General features: G+C 44.3%; 1 protein-coding gene across 1 annotated transcript in view; it reads right to left on the bottom strand.

Moving 5' to 3' along the window:
• TRAF1 (TNF receptor associated factor 1) overlaps positions 1–22,333 on the bottom strand; it is a 239,901-nt gene that overhangs the window by 118,087 nt on the left and 99,481 nt on the right. Inside the window, exons 4-5 of the mRNA XM_086920989.1 lie at positions 12,335–12,433; positions 10,022–10,183 (exon numbers count right to left, since the gene is read on the bottom strand). Coding sequence (XP_086777115.1) covers positions 10,022–10,183; positions 12,335–12,433 — 261 coding nt within the window. The remainder of the gene's footprint in view (positions 1–10,021; positions 10,184–12,334; positions 12,434–22,333) is intronic.

Below are 22,333 nucleotides of genomic sequence, written 5' to 3'. Positions count from 1 at the left end.
AATACACTGTCTTATTTATAAATGTAAAATGCAAATCAGCATAAAAATAATAAGCCGGGGACAGTGTGCAAGTGAGGCAAGGGCTACATGAGCAGACTTATAAAAAGTAAAAACTAAATTACAAGAAGGTAATATTAGAAACAATGAAAAAACAGTAATAACAAAGAGCGCAGAGCAGTGTCGGCCTTAGGGGTGTCTGAACCGTGCTGTTGCACAGGGCCCGCAACTTAGGGGGGCCCAAAAATGTTGTCGAAAATTTCACAGAAGTTTCCCATCGACATCAGAGTGCCCGCCCCTCTGCACTGGTGCTCTCGCTGGCCAGTGCTCTCAGCTGAAGAAGAGCTGGGCGCGGTCAGCTATGGACACAACAAAACAACAATGGGGCGAGGAGGTGGAAGGGAGTGTGTGCGCCTCAGAAGCCCTGTAAACTGACACATCCCATGGAGAGTGGGAGGCTTTTCATGGTTTCTGTAAACACTGACTAAGCCACTGCAAGCTCTGAGATTCCACAACAGCAGTAGGAATGGGAACATTGGGCCATATGTATCAGTAAAGAGTTTTGCGATTCTCAAATTGCGAATTTTAGCGAATCACAATTAGAGAATCGCAAAATGCAAAGTATGTAGTATTTGTGAAAAATTTTGCGACTCCTACATATTCCTTATTTGTGAATCGCAAATTGAGATTTGCAATTAAGGAATACCTTCCCATTCATTCCTACCGGCTAGGAGGCCCATAGGAATGAATGGTAAGACATTCTCAATTTGCGATTACCAATTAGAGAATCAAGCAAATTGAGAATGCAATTTCAAGGTTGCAAGGGTGCCAAAAGGACACCCTGTTGCACCCCTGAAATATGCATGTGTGTACATTTTGCGCACATACATGCCCTTAGGGCATGTATGTGCGATATATGGCACATCAAAAAAGTGAATTTTTAAAGAAAATCACAAATTACCATCAACTTGAAGTTGGTGGTAATTTGCAATTCCTTAAGGTCAAATAGCAAATTTTGGTGCTACCAGAATTGCATTTAAGGAATCGCAATTTGCAATTCCTTAATTGCATTTGCAAAATAGAGAATCGAAAATTTTGCAATTCTCTGCCATGGTCTTTTGGAATGACACATCCCAAAAGCCTTTTTCCAATCCGCAAACGGGCCAATTCTGAGAATCTGTCCGTTTGCAAACAGGAAAAAGGCTTAATACATATGGCCCACTGCCACCATGAATTACTCTCGGAATGTGCGCTGCGTGTTACGTCACTGTCGTAATCTGCCGCACTGGAGGAAGGTCGGCAGTCTCCTATGCATTTGCCTGTGTGAGTTTTCACATGAACACAGCATGAAAAAATGCAGACCTGTGCCCGGTACATTGTGTATGGCGCCCTGCCACGGGGCAGAGCGATTTATGAACGCATTTCTCACTTCATTCATATCCAGTAACATTTTCCCATGATCTGCAACGTGAGATGTTCAAGCAACCTGTTTTAACGTGTGTCAGAGATGACGCAGATCTTGTTGTTTTAACCTGTAGCTTTGGGTGTCACTCATTTTAAGCCGCAGTCTGCGAGTGGTCAGCAGTTTTTGCCTTAGATTCAGAGATCAAGCTGTCGAATGTGGTTTGGGATCTATCGGTCTCAGCCGCAGAGCACCATAGTTCAGGTACTGCCACCTTTCCAATGTGGTTCAATGCACTATAGATTCCTCAGTGGAACTCACTGAGGCTTCAGAAACACAAACTCACAGGGGCCAATAACCAGAATACTGCGAGCTCTCGAATACAGTGAATTAATAAAAGAATTTACAGGACAGTAAGCAAGGACATTTCCCTTTTTGTCAAGAAGTAGCATTATATATTACTCTATTACAGATGCACTTGTATAGTTACATTTTACGTGTACTTGTTAACAATCTACTAAAATAAAATGATTAGCAATGATAAACAATTGGACTTGTGTCATGGGGGGCCCGTACAGTATACTCTGCACATGGCCTGAATTATTCGCAGGCCGGCGCTGCACAGAGTGGCCATGCACGAGACTCTGGGTCAAGTTAAGGTGGCAAGTCAAGGACGAGATTTAAAGTAGGATTGGAGGAGACTGAAGAGAGGGTGATTAAGTAATGAGAGGTTGATAAGAAAAAGTGTAGGAACCAAGAAGCGAGGGAAGGAAGGAAGGGTAGTGGATGTAGGTCGGAAAGAGCACAAACTAATGACTCTACTTCTAGAGTGCCTGCCAGTGTTCCAACAAATTCATCATGGTGCTGAATAAAGTCAGTAGTAAAGAGGTTGCTCTGCTAAAAGGCATAAAGGAAACTACTGAGTAAATATTAACATCTGCAAAAGTTAGTGGTTATTTTATTTTCAGAGAGACATGGGAACTGCATTGCACAGCTTCGCAGCCAGTACTGGAGATACCTAGGTCACCTTTCTAACTTTCTGGAGAGTCTGAATGTTAACCAACTCTTTCGTGATGGACCGAAGTTGGCGTGAGGGTACATATGATTCAGTGCCATTGCCCAAAGAGGCTGGTTCAGAGTCTCAGGCAGCCATTCATAGCACTTTGAAAGTTGAAATCAGTTATTTGGTGGGGGTTTACCAATGCATACGAGCAAATATTGACCTGGGGAGTATTTTCCTACTGTAGGCTGATGTGGCTACCAGGACTATTGCATTCTGTAAATACTGATGTCTGTTCATCGAGTGCTGAAGAAGATAAATGCCAAAGCAATGGGCTTGCCAACATAAAATGATCACTTTTGCCACAAGGCGGCACTCAGATTCAGGCAGAGTGGAAGACACTAGCCCAGGAATCTTGAGTTCATACAGGCAGGAATTTCTGACCATGACATTGCTAAACGTGTGGCTACCCAGAGTCCTAATGGGTGAAATGGAAGAGGAAAGTAAGCACGTAACATCAGCTCATAAATAAGATGTCTCCAGCGTTTTATCTCCCCAAAACCTCTGCTTTGCTTCCATTCTGAAGAACTCATTATTGAAGAAATGAAGTACCATCTACTAATCCTGGGAGTTAGGACCAGATTCTATGGGTGGTCACTGCAGCTGGGATGGGGGTGTTTATTCTCAGACATACCTGTAAACCATGGATATATGACAAAATGTGCAAGTCTGAGGAGCTAGAACATATGGGACTGGCATAGACATTGAAAAAGTCTGGACAGCAAGGAGATCCTTGTGGGACATGGCAGGCCAGTGTCTTAGACCTTGAAGCGGTTGATAAAAGAAGGCAAGAGGGCATGTGGTGTGGTGTGAGGCAGGTCTTGTGGCGTAAAGACTGGGCACCCGAACTGTACTGCCAGGTGAGCATTGTGCTGATACTGATCAAGTTTTGGTTCCCTGCAGGGATCCACTTTACTCCACTGTCACCACTGCACCCCAACGTACACCACCTGATTGCGCACAATACAACAATGAATCAGCTGGCATAGAGTTCCTAGTGGCGACATGTTTGTTTGTATTTTCTAAGATCTCTGTGGACGCCGGCTACTGCCCAGCTGAAGGTGATGTCACCCACTACATTAGTCTATCTAATGACATCGGTCAACATGTTAGATGAGTCAGTTTCTAGGACTAATGAAATATCATGGTAATAATGAGAGGGGGAAGTGATTTACTTACAATAAGCACTTGTTGTAACAGTCCAGAAGCTTTTCAGAGGTCTGTGCAATAGGTATTAACACCTCAAAGACACTCATTGCAGTGACCTCAGAGGGATAAACGTGTGTGTCGGTCTCACTAGGCTCTGAACCTGTAAGCAGAAGGTTGTACAAAGACTTCGGTAGCAGATGCATTCCCCTGGTGAGATACAATACAGAGAGGTATATTTCCATGGTTACATGGAAAATAGATTCTGTGATGGAGACATTTAACACCAGCTCTTGGACACTATGGCAGAACACTTACCACTGGCCCCAGGACTGGTAACCTATCTGCTGGAAAGCATTTCAAAATATCTGCCCTCAAAGATGTGATGCTGAATCTTACCGGTGCAAGCATTACGCCGCTTTTCAGAGTTCATCTGTCTGCAGGAAGATCAGTCAGAAAACCGGCTCATGTATGAAAGGTAATGAGAGCACCTACAAATGTACAGTAAAAATGCATACCTGTGCATCATCCTTGCACATATTTCCCACCATCCCAGTGACGTAATTCACAAGAGCACGATAACCTACTACTCTGTTTCATAAACACTAATTAGCTGCAACCAGAAATGATGGGATTTTCCAAGTCTTCTCTAGAGATTCAGGTACTTCCCTATGGTATACCTGAACTGTAGGCCATCACTGTAGCATCTATGGTTTATCAAGACTAGACTGCCGCAACATCCCACCACTGGCTGTGTGCCAAATGTAGTGTTGTATAAAGATAGGAACTCAACTGGTGGCTAGTCCATGTGGCAGAGATCATATCCAACTAAGCTTCACTCTGCCACATTCAGTTCAAGGCCCTGTGGGGCGAATTTAGAAAGTGATGCTCACTAGGTCACCTCCTTGCCCCTCCGCCCTCGCCCCGGAGCTAAAGTGCACGCTCTACCCCCTCTCTTAACTTCTGAGATTCTTTAGAGAGAATTCTTATAAAGCGGTCATCTGGTGAATTCTGTCACAATTGGTCTCAAATCCTGAACAGACATCATTTAATAACAGAGCATTTCTGAAATGCCTGTGGTTGTAACTGTTGGTGATGCAGGACTAGGTCAAGAGAGCTCTTCTTTTCTGTACTGGGTGCTCCTTTCATGAACTGCAGTGTACGCAAAGTAGTTTGAGGGGCCAGGCCTTTTTCGGCTCTGGAACACCATGGAAGTATGCAACTACCATAAACCAACAATACTTTTGAAAATGTCTCAGAACTTGGCCCTTCGATTGGAACCAGCTTTTCGCTCTCTAGTAACCTCCTGTTTATGTCATTGGCCTGCCAAGACCACCTCTGAATGCTTAGCATGCTTCTAATTGTCTGACACAAAAAGCCTCTATGTTATGCATATCCTATACAAAACCTAAACATTGCCATTAACAGATACATATGATGGTTATGACAAAAACATTAGAGACAACAAATCCATGGAGTCTGCCACCAATCCTAATAATAACCTGTCCTTCTTGTGGACCCTGATGACACTGATTTGCACTCTCATAGCGTAGGATAAAACAAGTGTTATTATAGCCAGCTCTGCTCAAGGGTTCTCCTTTAATTGATTTCAGCAATCTGATGATTTCCATCAAGCCTAGCGGGATTCCAATGGAGGGTTCATTAATGAGCGCTTAACTGACTGAGTCATTAACGGTGATAAAGGTTGACCGGTAAGTTAGGAAATGTTGCTCTGATGATGGGCAAGCTTTCAAGACGAACACTTTTTGGGAGTACAAAATTGCTCAGATGCTCTCTTAAATAGCACTCCAGCCATCCAATGGAAGAGATATTCTAGCCCCACAGTCCTACAAATTATTTGGGTGAAAATGCAGCAACAGAAAGAAAAGAGGGACACATTGGTTTGCTGCATGAACTGGAACCTGCTGAAGATACCAGATAATCATATTCTATATTCTGGAATCTACATCCCCACTTATAGCATGGACAGTGTTTGGCCGCATTTGTCCTTAATGGAGCCACTGAATTAGTCTTGAAACACTGAGAGCAGGTTGGTGAAGAGTCGGTCCCTGCTGGAGGTCTTGGGCTAAATTTGGCTTCAGGTGAAAGGCTGGAAGGCCTTCATTGACTTGAAGGAGGCTTATGGCTGGCACCACTACGATGACATTCAAGACTAGGTGGCGACTTTGCCCATTTTGTACTCACGGTGGACCTTGCCAGTAGAGGGGTCCTTGCCTTCAAACCCCAGATCAATCATTTTTTCACTTCTCTCACTAAATTGAAGGTATCTCCTTCACCATTCCTGGCCTTACACAATTCAAAAATATTATCAGAGGATTTTGTAAGTCTCAGTGGCAAGTTCAGGAATCATGGGGAACAATCTGCCATTATCCACTCTTCAGATAGGTACAGTAAGTCCACGAACTAGTGCTTGATTAGGTCACATTTGGAGATGCTGTACGTCACCCCTAACCTATTGTTCACTAACAAGACCTTTAAAGTGAAAACCATGTTTCAGTCATGACATGAGACTAAATAGATACATTGCATAAAAGTGGCTGATGCAATTGTTGTGATTTTAACACTTGTTCAGATTCCTTTGCTAAAGTAGATTCACTAACGTGGAGAGCCATCGGCTATTTGGGAGCCAAGCATTTTGTATATCCATCACCGGCGGTCATGGGTCCAACAGGCCGGGGTCCTGGCTCAGACTGTCACAGATGGACATGGAGATATGCTTTTACATGCTTCTCATACACTCATACCGTGTTCATGCAGTTGCTTTTCCAAGTATAATGCACCCACCATCCAATCAGTTCTAAGAGTAAAGAAAAGGCCAATCAGAAGGCCCAAGCCCTATATACAGCCCACAGTGGTGAGGAAGGGTTAATGGAAGCTTTTCTGACCAGCTGAGAATGCCGAAAGTGGCATAAGAAGTTGACCACACTTGAAGAGGAAACACAGAGTCATTAAGCTCTTGCATAGCTATGCCGGTGCAGGTATTAATTCAAACATAATGCATTTCAGCAGTCAGAGTGAAAACCAACACATAATAAAAAATAAAAAAACATTTCATTTTTGATCTCTACTAATGAATGTTACAATCCAGAAACACATTTGTCTAGAGATGAACAGCACTACCTGCACCAACTTTGGTGAAATACTAATATTTAAGTAATTGTGATCTGCATTCACCATAATGCAAAGGAGCGAAGTGTGCTGGGATGTGAGGAAGAGTGCGCCCATCCCCCTTCTGTTAAAAAAACCTCCCTTGAGCCAGTAAGCTGATGAGCTTTTGGAGATTCACCTGTGCGCCTGTGAGAGGTACTGAGACCTGAGAGAACTGTGGCAGCATTCTCAGCAATCCCTGATAAAATTAATATCCAGAAACACATGTGTCTAGAGATAAACAGCACTACCTGCACCAATTCTGGTGAAATATTACTACTAATATTCAAGTAAGTGCTAATTGTGAACTGCATTCACCGTAATGCAAAGGGGCGAATTGTGCTTGGATGTGAGACAGTGTGCTCCCATCCCCCTTCCACATAATATAAAAGTCATAGAATTGCATATTCCTGCACATCGGCTCTCACTCAAGTGGAAGCAGAGATGAGGATTGCTGAGGTGCTCAAGACAAGACACAAATTTACTTTTGCATGTGAAAGCCATAGTGACTTCCTCATCTGGGGGAGGGCCCTGAACAAGGCGCCTCACAGCCTCGATGACAGGTAAAGAACTTGGTAGTGCGCCTGGTTTCTTTGCCTCAGTGTTCACATCTTGACTCTGCTTCCTAGTGATAAAGTACCAACTCTACTGCCCGATATGCTCGCATGCACACCAAGTTGTTCATTGGGAACTTCTACCAACGGTGGTTTATAGAGTACATCATACACTGGATGACTACTACCAGTGCAAGAGACGCTGTGGGAATGAGGCCAGCTTCTGTAAATAGGTCCAAGATGTTGAGAAAGTGGGTGATAACCGCATAAGCTACCCAAGATGAAAGAAGAGTAGAACTGAGCCCTTTGGAAAAAAGGTACCCGGGAAGGTTGCACCGCACTACGGGCTATAGTGATATGAACGTGTTTGATGCACACCCCAGAGCATGGCACCAGAGCACAACACACTGCTTTAATAGGTATGAGCAGTAGTTTCCAGTTCCGCCACGTGGTTGCACAGAATTCTGTAGGAGATTTATAAAACTACCTTTACTTTACAAAGTGTGGGTGCAGAGTGAACTGAGCTCTCACTATTCTCCACGCATGTCAGCACAGACAAGGGAAGCAGTGTATAGAGGCGATCAGCTTGCTTGTAATGGGAAATACCATCTTTCTTGTCTAAAGGTCGAGGTATTAAGGAGGAATTCACATGTTTGCAGCCCTCTTGATGTTTCTACAGAGTGAAGATGAAGGCTGTGTTTAGGCAAAAGAAACAATTGTTTAAGGGGGATCAATATTCATATTGACTTGATTTTCTCACATCGTGAAAGGTGTAAACGCGATCTCTTTTGATGAGAGACCTCATTTTCAAGGAGACCTGTCCATACTTTGTCTGACACTTGATCGTTGAGTGCCTAGCATTAGTTGTTTAATAAAAATGGACCATCACTTGGCGCAGGAAGGTTTTTCTTCCCAGAACCTGACTTGTCCCATCACCTGTCAAACCCTTTTGCAGAGAAGGGGCTGAAGGTTTGGAACCAGATGAGTGAAATATTGAAATTATCTTAACGTTTCTGATACATTCCACATCTAACGACATCCTAGAAAGAGCTGAAGATGGAAGATTTTTTCAATGCTTAGATTAATATGTTTTGCACTCCTCTCAAACCATCTATTGAATTGTGGCTTTTGATGACTGGGAAAAAGTCTCCATAAACCGCCCGCTAATGTTGGTATTTAGTCTTAGATGGTGGAGAAGTGTGGCTCAATGGTTAGAGCGGCAGACCCTGATGCAGAGGTCTAGCCCGGGACCAGGGTTCAATTCCCCGTCTCGGCGGGTCTTGGGCTCAAAAATTCCACGGACCTGATAATTCTCGCCTCGGTACCTATTCCAATCATGGAGTCCCACTCTGCAACTCTGGGCAATAACTTGCTTAATCTCCACAACGGCCCCCACAACGCTAAGGATGCCTGGCCTCCACCTTGGGGGTGCCCAGGAGTGGATGCCTCACAGGGAAAGCCAGGATGGGTTCCACAGCGGTGATCGTACCAGCGCCTTGAGACCCTTGCGGGTGAGTAGTGCGCTATACGATTTACAATTTACCTCAACCCCGGCAGTTTACATTCACCTTTGTATGTATTGTAATGCAATTGTATTGCTACCACTAATGTGGCACATAACTATTAGATTTTACATTTTGTGGGATTTCACTCGTTCAAAGCCAAGGATTCCTAAGAACCTGTTGTGCGATTTAAAGAATAATCAGCCTGATTCATCAAGCCGAAATCAGCTCGCGAAGGGCCAGATTCTAAGAATCTGGCCCTTTGCAAGCGCTATTTTTGCATTTGGGATTCATCATCCCAAATGCAAAAATCGGTAATAGCGATTTCGCAATTTTGCGAGGAATTACATTTAAGGAATCACTATTTGAGATTCCTTAAATGCAATTCATCATCCATTTAAAAATTGCGAATTCGCAATTTCGGCCCGCTATTTACCGCGAGGTCAAACCTCGTGGTAAATAGTGAAAACTTAGAATAAGGCTTTTAAAAGCATTTTTCTAAGTTGCATGTTACACACACACATGTCCTTTAGACATGTGTGTGCGCAACACCTGTTGAAATGTGCATTTAAGGGGTGCTACAGGGTGTCCTTTGGACACCCCTGGCACCCTTCAAATCGCTATCTTATTTGCGATTAGCAAATTGCTAATCGCAAATAAGGAATACTCCCCATTCATTCCTATGGGCCAAAAGGCCCATAGGAATGAATGGGGAGTATTCCTTATTTGCGATTAGCAATTTGCTAATCGCAAAAAAGGAATCTGTAGGAATCGCATTTAATTTTGCGATTCCTACATGAATCCCGTTTTGCGAGTCTGTAATAGCGATTCCTTATGAATCGCTATTTCAGACTCGCAAAACGGGTCTTTCATGAATTTGGCCGAATGTGCTTAAACAGTACCTTTATTAGGAGAAAGATACATTATATGGATGTACATTCACTGTAGGAGCAGAGCACATCCTTCAATGGAATTACATTTGCGTAGGTTTAAGGCAGTTTTAGTGATGTCTCAAATTTTTCATTACATTTATAAGAGCATTGTCAGAATAATTTCTAATTTGGTTCCACAACGTCATCACTTCTCTCCATATGTATGTAGAAAATATGTTTACGTCACAGTAACCAGTTAAAAAATATATTGTAAGTTCAAAGCCTCAGAAAGTAAAAAATAAACTAAAGAAGGATCTTACTTGGTATTCGTAGTTGGAAAGCTTCCGTTTACACTTTGGGCATACCATCAAATTATTGGCACATTCTTTGTCCAAGTGATCAGCCAATTTTCTTCGCATGACGACCAGCCCACAGCCAGTAGGGCAAGGGATTAATGCGTGTTCACATAAGCTTTGGTGGTCCTAGTGGAAAGGCAAAACAGCTTTACATGGATGTACGAATGCAGAAATATTTTATGCAGTTAAAAGAAAGATTGTGAGAAGAAAAGGGTAACATAGGAGGAGGAAAAGAAACTGAACATAGCAGTCATTAAAGAAAAACAGAAAAGATAGAACTCGAAAGTAAGAAACACATCTAAAAAAGAGAATGAGAGAGACAGAACATACATGCAATACAAAAAAGAAGAATGAAAAAAAGAAACAAAGCAAAAGGAGGAAATCGAAAATTTAAAATTGACAAAAAAGTAGAAAGTCGAGAAAGAAAACGAAAGAAAAAGATAGAGAGAAATAAAAATAAAATGACATCACCCATGTAAAAGACCTTACTAAAGTTTAATGCCACTAAAACAGACATACCCCATGTATAGGAACAAATCAAATTCCTTTGCCTGTAAAACGGAAATCAACTATCTGTATGAGCTTACTAAAACCCAATGCTTTCACTAATGACATCACCCCGGCATATGAGTTTACGAAAGTTCCACACCTCCAACAATGAAATCCACCACATTTATGAGCACACCTAAGATCAGTGACTCCAACTCTGCCATCCTCAATGTATAGGAGTCTACCAGTGTCAAATGGCTCCAACAGTGGCATCATACATGTTAGCATCCAACACTTCAGCAAAGAAATTAATTGTTCATCCTCAATTTCATCAATGCAGGTCACGTGCTGACTCCAGGCAAAGAGGTAAAAAGTCTTGGAGCGAACTTGGACCATGCCCCATCAATGCAAAAGAACCCACATTCCAGCCCCAATCAAACCAGAGCTTAAATGAGTCACGGTCTTTCTCAGTTGTCAACAATGAACTGCAAGGATCCCAAACCTCCAAACTTCCAGTGGTGGCTACCAAAACTGGAGGAAACAAAACTCTAGATGACATTCAACATGTCATCTTAGGACAAAGGCATGTTGTGTTTTAGCTCGACCACACCTGCTTGTTTCCGGTGCACAATATCACACAATCACAGGTGCATTCAGGGGATCTAGAGCCCTGCAAATACAGTTAAGTGATCCTTTATTGCTTTAAAATCACAAGATCTAGGCTTGAAAGGCAGTACCTCGCAGTCCCCAGTTTACATGATGGTCAAAGACAAGCTTCTTTTAATCTCTAAAAAAGCTGAGATCTATATGTTCTTCTGTGGTCCCAAATATCATGCATGTGATAAAGGCAGGACCATCATCAACCATTCTTTCTCTGATTTTGCTTCCCATTCATTTTTTAAAGAATACTTTGAAACAGGCGGCCATGTGAAGAGTACCAAAATGGCTTTGCGCTCTGTGATACAAGGTGAGGAATGAATACATGGATAAAGGAAAGGCACAAACAAAGAAGACGATGGAAAAACAGATGGAAAATGGAGGCAGGTGGAATATGTAAACTACACGAAAGAGAGACAGAAGGAGAGAAAGGGGGAGTAAAAGAAAAACAAAAAAGATGACAATAGCAAAGAGGAGAAACAAGTTTTTTTTTTAAAATAAGCAACCGAAAGAAAAAAAATTAAGGAATGAATGAAAGAAAGAATGTGATTTTAGGAGAGGCACTAACGAAGGTAGTGAAGGAAATAGGGAACAGAAAAAGCAAACAAGAAGGAAGGCAAGATATAAGAGCAAAAAAAGAGGTAACAAACGAGAGGAGGGGAAGAGATCAAGGAATCAAGAAAGAAATGGAAAAGGAAGAATTAGGCTGTATAGAGAGAAATAAATACAAATGTTAGCCTATAAGATATGAAACTGGTCGGAACAAAAATATAAAGAATGGAAGCATAGTTAATAGCAAGAAACCGGAAACAAGTACATTCAGAATATACAGATGTTAAAATAATCCGTATGCATTAAAGGCCTGGGGAAAAGGAAAGGAATACCATTAAAAAAGGAAAGAATTCAATTGAAGATGCAAAAAATAAGAGGAGGATATTATCAAAGATCTTCCGGTAATATTGGCATTGACCTGTACATGAAAGATCTGCACTTTTTGGTCGAGATAATTAAAAAAAACTCTCAATGTATGTTTGTATATATTTAAGGAGACAAGATTTACAGTTTATGTATTTATAAATCCTCTTACAACTATCTCAAAATTGTTTGGAACTCTAACATTTTGAAACTCACTTCATATGACTTCATGAGACCATTCCAGCTGCAACCGGGTGTGTCACAGTGTACTTTTAATTCAGAAATCTCTTTGTTTATTGCCGCATCACTGAAGGCCTGTGGGATAACAGCATCATTAAAGCAATGAACAATTGTAAAAAGAGCAGATATTATAAATTAATAACACAAGATTCTGAAATACCACTGGTCAGGGTCACAACTAGGCCTTAGGGAGGGGTTCGCAGGTCAACCAATGGATATGGGGCTTTATGTGGCCTTGTAAATATGCTGCAGGACATTGCGCCACCAGAACGTCACAAAAGTGATGTTTTGGCGGCGTAAAAGTCCCCCAAGGGGCCTCATAAATCAGGCCCTCAATAACCAGTTTTCCCAAAGTTATTTCGAAATAACAACAATTTTCGCCAGTTCTCCAAAACTTCCTTCTGTGAAATGACAATGAGCTTATTCAACATTTTTGCTCCCATCTCCAGAAAGACGCTCCTGTGTGACTGTTGACCAAAGGTACCTTTTCATTCTGCTCATCAGGATGCTACAACATATGCTTGTTTGAGGCCGCACTCCCCTACATGTCTCAGCATATTGAACTTAGTGAATAAAAGTACCTACATTTCGTGATGTATGACTGGCAAGTCTAGAGTTTGATGCCTAAAGCATCTTTCATTACTCGGCAACATTACTGCCTGCCCCTATTGAGCAGTCCTTCAATGATATGACCGAGCCCCTTACACACAGGAATCCATCCTGTTATGTTATGTTTTGTTATGTTATCCGGAGTTTGTAGAGCGCTCAGCTACTCAAGCAGAGTGTCCCGGCGCTATCAGACCCAGCGAGGCACAGAACAAGGAAGTACATGGAATTATTGGCCAAAACGCCAAGTTTAGAGAACTTTTCTGAATGACAGCAAGTTATCAGCCTGCCTTAATGACAACAGCAGTGCGTTCCAAGATGGGGGGCAAGGTGTTTAAAGGAGCGACCACCGCTGCGAGCACGCCTAATTGCCGGGACCATGGCCAGAGACAATGATGCAGAGCGTAAAGCTCTGGACGGACAATGAAAGCCAATCCTATTCCGAAGGTAGCAGGCGCCAGTGCCATGCAGGGTCTTGAAAGCTATTGTAAGAGCTTTGAAGGCAATGCGTTTCCGTATAGGCAACCAATGAAGAGATTTCAGAAGTCCCGCGGCGCCAGATCTCCGGCTCAGGCCAAAAATTGCTCACGCCGCAGAATTCTGCACCACCTGTAAGCGCGACAGAAGGTATTCAGGGAGGCCTAAATATAGCACGTTTGCATAGTCTAACCTTGAACCTATCAAGGCTTAAACTGTAGTCCTCTTGTGGGCAATGGATAGGAGTCGAAGGAATTTTCTCAACATTTTTAAAAGACAGAAACACTGTCCTACCAGACCCAGAATCTGTGGTTTAAAAGTGAGACAAGTGTCCATCTTCACTCCAAGATTCTTAGCCACCATAGTGTCAGCGGAAGGTGGAAACATGGCCGCCGGCCACCAGGACTTCCAGCAGGGGACTGGAGGACATCCAAAGAAGAGAACCTCCGATTTGTCTGAGTTGCACTTCAACTGGTTCAGTTGGAACCATGCAAAGACAGCCCCCAGGCAACTCTTAATACGCTCTCTATTGAAGTCCATGTTCTTTCTGCATGTGAAGAGAAGCTGTGTGTCATTGGCGTATGAGACAATCCGGGCACCACAAGACTCAGCCAGCACCGCCAGAGGGGACATATAGATGTTAAAGAGAGTGGGGCTCAAAATAGACCCCTGGGGAACTCCCACCTCCAATGGCGGCACTACGGCTGATACGGAGGGGCCCAGACTGTCTGTTGGCGGTCAGAAAGAAAAGACTCAAACCATCTGAACACCGTCCCCTCTACCCCGATCTCCGCGAGTCTTACAAGGAGGCGGCTGTGGGGACGGTGTCAAATGCCGCCGAGAGATCTAACAACACCAGCAATGCTTTTCCTCCGCCATCCTGGACCTCTTTGATGGCCTCCGACACCTCCAGCAGTGCCGTTTCGGTACTCATATTTGCCCAAAACCCGGACTGGGTGTAATGGAGGACACCGTGTGTCTTCACAAAAATGTGAGACTGGACTACGGAAACACCCTCTACGCCGGAACAACAGCCAAGCTACAGAAAAGACTCCAACGCATCCAGAACGCCTCCGCCCGACTCATCCTGGACATCCCTCGACGCAGCCACATCTCCGGCCACCTGAGGGACCTGCACTGGCTCCCCGTCAGCAAGAGGATCACGTTCAGGCTCCTTACCCACGCACACAAGTCTCTCCATGACCTGGGCCCCAAGTACCTCAACGACCGCCTGACCTTCTACACGCCCACCCGCCAGCTACGTTCTACAAGCCTCGCCCTCGCCGCCGTACCACGCATCCGAAGAGCCACCGCCGGAGGAAGATCCTTCTCCTACCTGGCAGCCAAGACATGGAACTCCCTCCCCATCCACCTCTGGCTGACACAGAACCATCTCGCTTCAGGAGACAACTCAAGACCTGGCTGTTCGAGCAGTAGCGGACCCCTCCCCCCAAGCGCCTTGAGACCCTTCCGGGTGAGTAGCGCGCTATACAAATGTTATGATTGATTGATTGATTGATTGATTAAGAGAACGGACTGCACATGCTTTTCCACGACCTTCGCCAGGACCGGGAGCAAGGAGATAGGCTGATAGTTAGCATGAATACTAGAGTCAAGGGTCGGCTTTTTCAAGAGGGGCAGCACCAGCGCCTGTTTCCAGGCCGGCGGCACCACACCCAACTCAAGGGAGTGATTTAAAATCGGATTAATGATGGGGTTGATGACGTGTGATTTTGGCTAAAAACTTAGCGGGACAGGGGTCCAGCGGGGAACCCGATTTCATTTTGGATAAGAAATCCAACGAAGCTTTAGGCCAGAGAGGCGTAAAGTTAGACAGTGAAGGTCGCCCAGAGGGGGGCAGAAGCGACAGGGGCACGGGATTGGAGGCTCCCACAGGTACGACAGGCGAAAAAGACGCCTGAATGCTCTAGGATTTTGTTGCCAAAAAAACCCGCCAATTGAGTGACCCACGGTTCAGAGAAAGAGCATTTAGGTGTAATGGAGGCAGGCAATGTGAATTCCTTCACAATCATAAAGATTTCCTTGCAGGTGTTAGTAGCCTCATCAATCCTCCTAGCAAAGTAGGATTTCTTTTCCAAATAGATTTCTTTATGATAAGCCTTAACGCACAATCCTTCAGTGGTTCCTCGTAGTTCAATCGCCATGCTCTTTCGGCCTTCTTACAATGCATGCGGCTGGTATTAAGCGCCGGCGTGAACAAGGGTGCCGAGGAACAAGTGGAGTTTTTATGAACCGACTGGGGAGGTACTAGATTATCAAGACACTGCGCTACCCATGTTTGAAAGAGCTCTAGATCTTCCTCTAGATCTCCAGAGAACAAGCAAGGGTGTACCGTCCGGTACTGTGCTATCAAATCCTATGACATCCTGTGAAAAGCACGAGGGACCTGGGATTGATGACCAGGACCCCTGGTGGTGGACCTGGATTTATACAGAATATCAAAATATTGTCAGGCATATATGACAGAGAATGTATATCTGCAATTATGTTATGATTTGACATTTAATGTATTTGACAGGAAACTATCTGGATAGTCCTTCATCTAATTAGTTACGGATATATATATATCCTGATTTTCGCCTCTAGCCCACAGGAATCGATTCTCCCAAGAGACGATGCAGACCCAAATCGTGCTGAATATTTTTTTATTTTCTGTTACTAGCCCAACACCACCGCCATGACGCGTTTCGGTCCCTCTCGGACCTTGATCACATGACACATCACATGGGCAGATCAACACCTTTTAAAGTGACAGTGCAATTTCAAACATAATGAATATGGATGAAAGACTCGGTTCCTGCATGAATGCATTCGTAACTGTGAAATACAGTGCATATTGGGATAAACACTTTGTAAACCTCCTGTGCAAATCTGGCTGTTAAATACAGTACATAAAAAAGTGCAAACGTGCCAAGTTCATGTGCAAATTGCAATCATAGTAAACATTCTCAATAAATATTTACAAAACCGGGTAAAAGACATCAATAAATAATTATATTCATTATCCATGAAAAAAACATCCCATTATTAAAATCAACTGAATAAGAGGAACTTTCTAAAATATATGCATGATTTAAGAATCTATGCTAAGAAATTCCTCTACGGCTGCATCAATAATGAGTATACCCAACCCGGAGTCTTAAGTCACATCCGTGACTGGCACAGAAGGAAAGTTTTTTTTGCCCCTAACCCATGCAGGAACATTAAAGTTAATACTCATAAATATAGCCCAAGGATAGATATATATATATATATATGCGCACTACTGTCCTTTCTCACTATCCCTTCCATGCACCTTCACTTCTCCTTTTTTGTGCACCTGTTTGTTGAAAAATACTTAGTTATGATTTTTCCTATACTTTATATCTTGATTCATTCTAGTGCTGTAATTAAATAAAATCACATCCATTAGTGAAATACCTGTATGGTGGTGGTGTTCTATTTTGTTCAGATACAGTAGATTAATTCTTGCTTTGTCGATCTGCTTTTAAATTGCTCTCGACTGTGACATTACCTTATTGTACCACTTGGTTAGAGAAAGGGGCAACCCCGAATGGGGTGCAAGAGAGGCACCCCGCTGACAACAGTTACCAGTTTGTCATAGTAACACTAAAACAAGTAGTGCAAAAAGTAGTGTTTTCATTGTGCAGTGCCTTCGCACTTGTAACCCATTATGCACAATATTAGAGTTTTGCTGCGTTTGACGCTCTAGGCTTAGTTTGATCTCAAAATTGGGTTTCACAAGCATTTTTTTGCCAAACTCTCAAACAACACTATTTTGAAGAGGCAGGACATGGCAGTGCAATATCTTCATAAGGGAAGTGTAGGTGACCTGCCTTTGTATAGACTCAGTCCTGGAGGAAAACCACACATGGCATACGTTAAAACAAGTTCTACATTTGTTTTACAGTGCACTCTGAGAAACTGATCATAGAGGCATTTGTTTTAGCTGGCAGAGGTATGCCTACGGCTTGACCAATTATATTACCAGGCTTCACATAGCTGAGCCATCTCAATATTCCCATTGGGTAAAGTGCGCATGTGTCTTTGGCCGGCTGTCGTGCGACGGCCAATCAGACATGCACACTTTACATTTCTGAACCCAGCTGTCTTCAGACAGCTGGGTTGAGAATAAGGGCAGATCTCCAATGGCTGTGGACAGGCCGCTCCCTCCACTTAGGCTGCTGCTCTCATGCTGTGAGCATTGCCAGGATTGGTCAAGGGAGTTTGCTGGGAGCCTGCTTTGCAGTTGCGATGAGGTCCAGAGCAAGGACGTCCTGTCATTCAGTAAGTGTTTTTATAATTTTATTTCCACGCGTGCCCGCTGAACGTGACAAAGCCACAAGGCCCAGGGTTTTCAAAACCAGCCTCCAGTGGCTCCAGCCTACCAGGGAAATGCCCAATGAAATAAAATGCCTGTTCAGCTCTAAAATGCAGAGTTTTGCAATGTTTTTTCAATCATATGGATGCACAGGTAATCTTGGAATGGGTGTTGTAATACAAAAAAAAAATTCAAGACGGCTGCCAATGTATTCAAGTGTAGAAATGCAGGCACCAATTTTTTAATCTGCCAATATAACATTGCAGGAGGACATGTTAGACATGAAAATTAAAATAGGTAAAACAAGATGCGCATGAAAAAGCAAGCTAACAGCCAAGGCAGCATACAGCAGCTGTGTGGCTCTGGTTTGTAATGCATAATTTATGAGGCACTCTAAACTTGCAAGCATTTTTTTTTATATATATCCTGGGTGCCCCCTTGTGTCTAGACAAACCTAAGCATCTTGGACAAGAGGCAATGAGAGCAATGGCGTAGCTAGGCCTTATGCTGCCCGTGGCTGCCACCGCAAGCGTTGGCCACCCACGGCGGCCTGATCAAAGGGAGGGGTGCTGGCGATTCATGCGGCCGCAGGTAAGCGCAGGGAGGGATGCTACCGAAGGGTGGGGGGAGGCGATGGAGGTCCAGTCGCCGCCCCCTAAAACTCATGCCTCCTGGGGCGGTCCACCCCCACCATACCCCTACCTACGCCACTGATTGAGAGTGAAACATATGTGTTCCTGTTGCTTTTGCTTATTCCAGGCTGACTTGAATGGTACCTCGTCAATCCAAAGCTGTAATAATACTGTGCCCAGAAAAGTAAAATCTTTTCATCATTTTTCAGCTCGGCATGGATGGCACTAGCTTATTCTATGCTATGATGTTTCTGGCTCTTAGGTCAGATTTTCGTTGATTGGCAGGTTGGTAGTTACTCCACTGTCTACAAGTCACGACTTCAGTTTTGGTCAGAATGAGTTTAAGAAGATTTGTCATCATCAGTTCACTTATATTTGAGTTTCAGGCTAACCTGTGTCTTTGGCATAATTGTAGAATCTTGGTTGAAAGAACTGATTAGGTGTGTTAAGGGAGTAAGGTAGTAATTACTCAGGAGCGGAGAGATGGTTAGGGCTTGTTATAATGAAACATTGTGAGGAGAGGTAGCTTGAACAGTGGTACTACATTTCAATTTCTTTGCAGTAGGAGTTCCAATTTGTACATTGAATTTCTACTCTGAGTAATACAGCATGGTAGTAGACAGTGCCATAAGCTGCTGATAAGTCCAAGAGGAGCAGTACTAGGACAACATTACTGACCACTATGCATTCCAGGCCATCCCAGATAGATATCAAAGCAGGTTCCCTGTCTCTGCCTGGCAGGACCCAGGTTCCTGGTCTGAAAGTAGATTGTTCGCTTCAACAAAACTACAGAACTGCAAAAAGGCCCCTCTTCCATTTAATTTTCCTAGGAATGGACCATTTGAGACCGACCTATAGTTAGTTAAGTATGTTGGATGATTGAGGTTCATTCTTTGAAGGTGTGATAACAGAGGTCTGGTGTTCAGAAGGGAAAGATCCTGCAGCCAGTGATTTGTTTGCTGTGTTCTCCGGCAGAGATCTGGCACATGTGCTTTGGGTCATGTTTGGAACATACGTGCTGGTGGGAGGGTCTGATGGAGATCCGGATGGTCAACTTGCTTTGACCAGAATTCAGCACGAGATAGGAATCTGAAAGAGGTTAGTGAATGTTCCCTGTTTGCCACCTATGTTTACGTTCTTCACTGACAGAAAGTTAACAGTTTTCTTTTTGAGGTAATCTTTCAATGTCTTTGTTTAGTAGACAAGTTTGTTGGTACTGACTTCACAGGAACATTGCGAATGCGGTACCCTCATGGTGGTGCATTCTAGGTTGCGAATTCCAAGACGATTCTATGTAGTTCTTTTAAAGGGCATTCTGCATTTACTATCTGTGTGAAATAAAGGAGTCTATAGTGCGCCCACAATGTGCAATTTGTTGTCCACCTACTGCAACAACTCCCAGGGAGAGAGACCAATGAAATTAATGTGGTTTAACCAAGGTCGCAGCCTAAGTCTCTTTGCGAAACGATAACCATAAGTTAAGCAGACATTTGTTATGAGTATACATGACTTAAGCAGACATTGTTATGAGAATACAGAACGTAAGATCAGCAAAGATATACATCATTACGATAATGCAGGACATAAGGTCAGCAACACAGTTTAAAGATTGTGCAGGCAATACAAAGGTGTCTCCACCTTCCATCACAGCTGAACACTTCAGGATGGAAAGTGCCAGAAGGCCCCTTTCCTTATCTATCGCTCACGCCCCCCAACAAGGGCATATAGTGCATACATACTTTAGTAGGGACTTCCCCTTTCCTCTCAGGGCAATGGGCAAGAAATACCCGCTATTCCATACCAACACATACACCAGAGCACCGCATAGTGCTCTGTCCCTGCTGGGGTATTTGTCACCAGGCAAATCCCCCAAAATGTTCAACTCCAGGCATCCCGGGGTAGGGCACTAAGGTCCAGGACCACCAGCAGGTTAGTCACCCTTCCTGCCTTCTCAGTGCCAACACAAATCAACACACCTAACCGGAGAAAGTTCAGTAAATCAATCAACATTTGGGGTAGCCCCTATCCTGATGCTAGAAATTCTGCCACAGGGCGAAGAGGTCCCTGGCAAACACACCCTTTCCCCAGCTACCACTGATGGTACTCCATAAGGGCCCCTATAATTGTGCGTCTGCTGATTAAAAAAGGATTCCAGCCCCTGGATGACAAATGCATACCCTCCCCATGGGACCGCTCTCCATCCCCAGCATCCCACTCTATGGGTGCATTCAGATATGCATCTGACCCAACTTCCCCAATGGGTACTTGTCCGCTGGCTGGCTACACCAGCACCCACTAGCTGTGGCCATACCTACCTCACGTCAGCAAACATACCACCCTAGATGTGTAGCTCACTCCACTCCGGTAATGTTACTATTCCTACTGATCTCAGCTTCCTTCCAAGTAGGAGGCCTTCTGTCCAGGGATGAATACACTCTACCGAGCCATTCTGCGGTCTTCATAGCCTAGCCTACCAAGGACTCCCTATCCCATTGGTGGATCCTGCCACTGGTGGATTTGTTCAGCAAATGCGGTAGGATGACAACTAGTGAGAAGTGGAGGGACAAGAGGTCAATGCTTAGCCCTGCAATGCCTTATATGCTGTGGTCCCAGGCGGTGCCCCCCCCTTTACCACCTCTCCCCCCCATGACTACACTTCGAACCCTCCTTTGTGGCGACACCGATGAGTGACTCCCACTTGGCTCATGCCCGTGGAGCCAATAATGTTACCCCTCTGCTATTGGCAGAGGGCGCCTTGTTATTGTTTGCATTTTTAGGTCTCGCACCTAGAGTTGCAGTGCGCAGCAGTGCTCGCGCTGCGTGAGACCTCTTGTGCGGGCTTCAGAAAGCTACCCACAGGTGTGGGTTTGCTTTAGCCGGCTGTCATTGGCTTTAGCATGCTTTTTTTTAAAAATACAGCACGCAATTGGGCAAAGGTGGGTGCATGTCTCGCCTTTGCCCCGCCCATTCCCATCTATGTCTAGAATGCGCAGCAGTGCCTGTTCGCCTCGCTGCCGCAGCCACGCTCCCTCGCCTCCGCACGCACCACTAGTTTCGATTTCCCGCCCCTGCTCCTCCGGTAGACCGAGCTTCATTCTAAGCAGATGCTCTTTGGTGCCCCTGAGACATCACACACTGGTGTTTTGCATAAAAACGTGTGTAGTACTTAAGGAATTCCGGACATATCCCCTTGGAAGTGAACTTTTTTTGATGCACTTAATGTGTTGTGATTGATTGTGGTGTGGCGAGGGGCGGGCAGCGCATGCTGCTTGTTAATGTTTCCTGACAACTACCTTTTCCAACAGGGCTGCATCATCCTCGTTTCAGTTAAACAATGCCGGACATTGACTGTGGCGCTCAGTCAAGCCCACTCACTAATTATTCTGAGGAGCCTCGGTGAGTCAGATGTACTTGGCAGTCTCTCGTGCTCCCACATTCATCCATGCGTAAGTAGTTTGCGGCACACTGCAGGACAGAACACGCAGCCTGCTGTAAATGGCATTGCCACCTCTGAGCCAGGTGCCAGCTTGATTTGTCGAGACCTGGCGAGGAGGACCCGCTGTTCATTACAGCCGCTGTTCGATTGGAAGTGTGAAGAGTGTCAAATGCACATAGCCTGTGGTAGTGTTCACCATATATGTGCACGGAAAGAGCTTGTGTGGTGCAGAATGAATTTGTGCCGTAGATGTGCACACACTACGTCTGCTGAACGAATGCACACTGCAATTCCGCGAAGTAGCATCGACCATGTGGGGGGCTTGGGGGGCAGAATGTCTACAAGGAGATGCCTACGACAGTGCAGTGGCAGCGTGCATGACTGCCCCCGCTCTCCAGTGTACGACGGTCACAAATTGGCGGGAAGGCGTGGGTGCTGATGGATTAGCCAGTTGTTAGTTCTGGTCCACTTGATCTATTTGT

The sequence above is a fragment of the Lissotriton vulgaris genome, chromosome 5 (genome assembly GCF_964263255.1).
Source record: "Lissotriton vulgaris chromosome 5, aLisVul1.2, whole genome shotgun sequence".
In the NCBI taxonomy this organism is placed as follows: domain Eukaryota; kingdom Metazoa; phylum Chordata; class Amphibia; order Caudata; family Salamandridae; genus Lissotriton; species Lissotriton vulgaris.
This window is presented reverse-complemented; position numbering and strand designations above follow the sequence as displayed.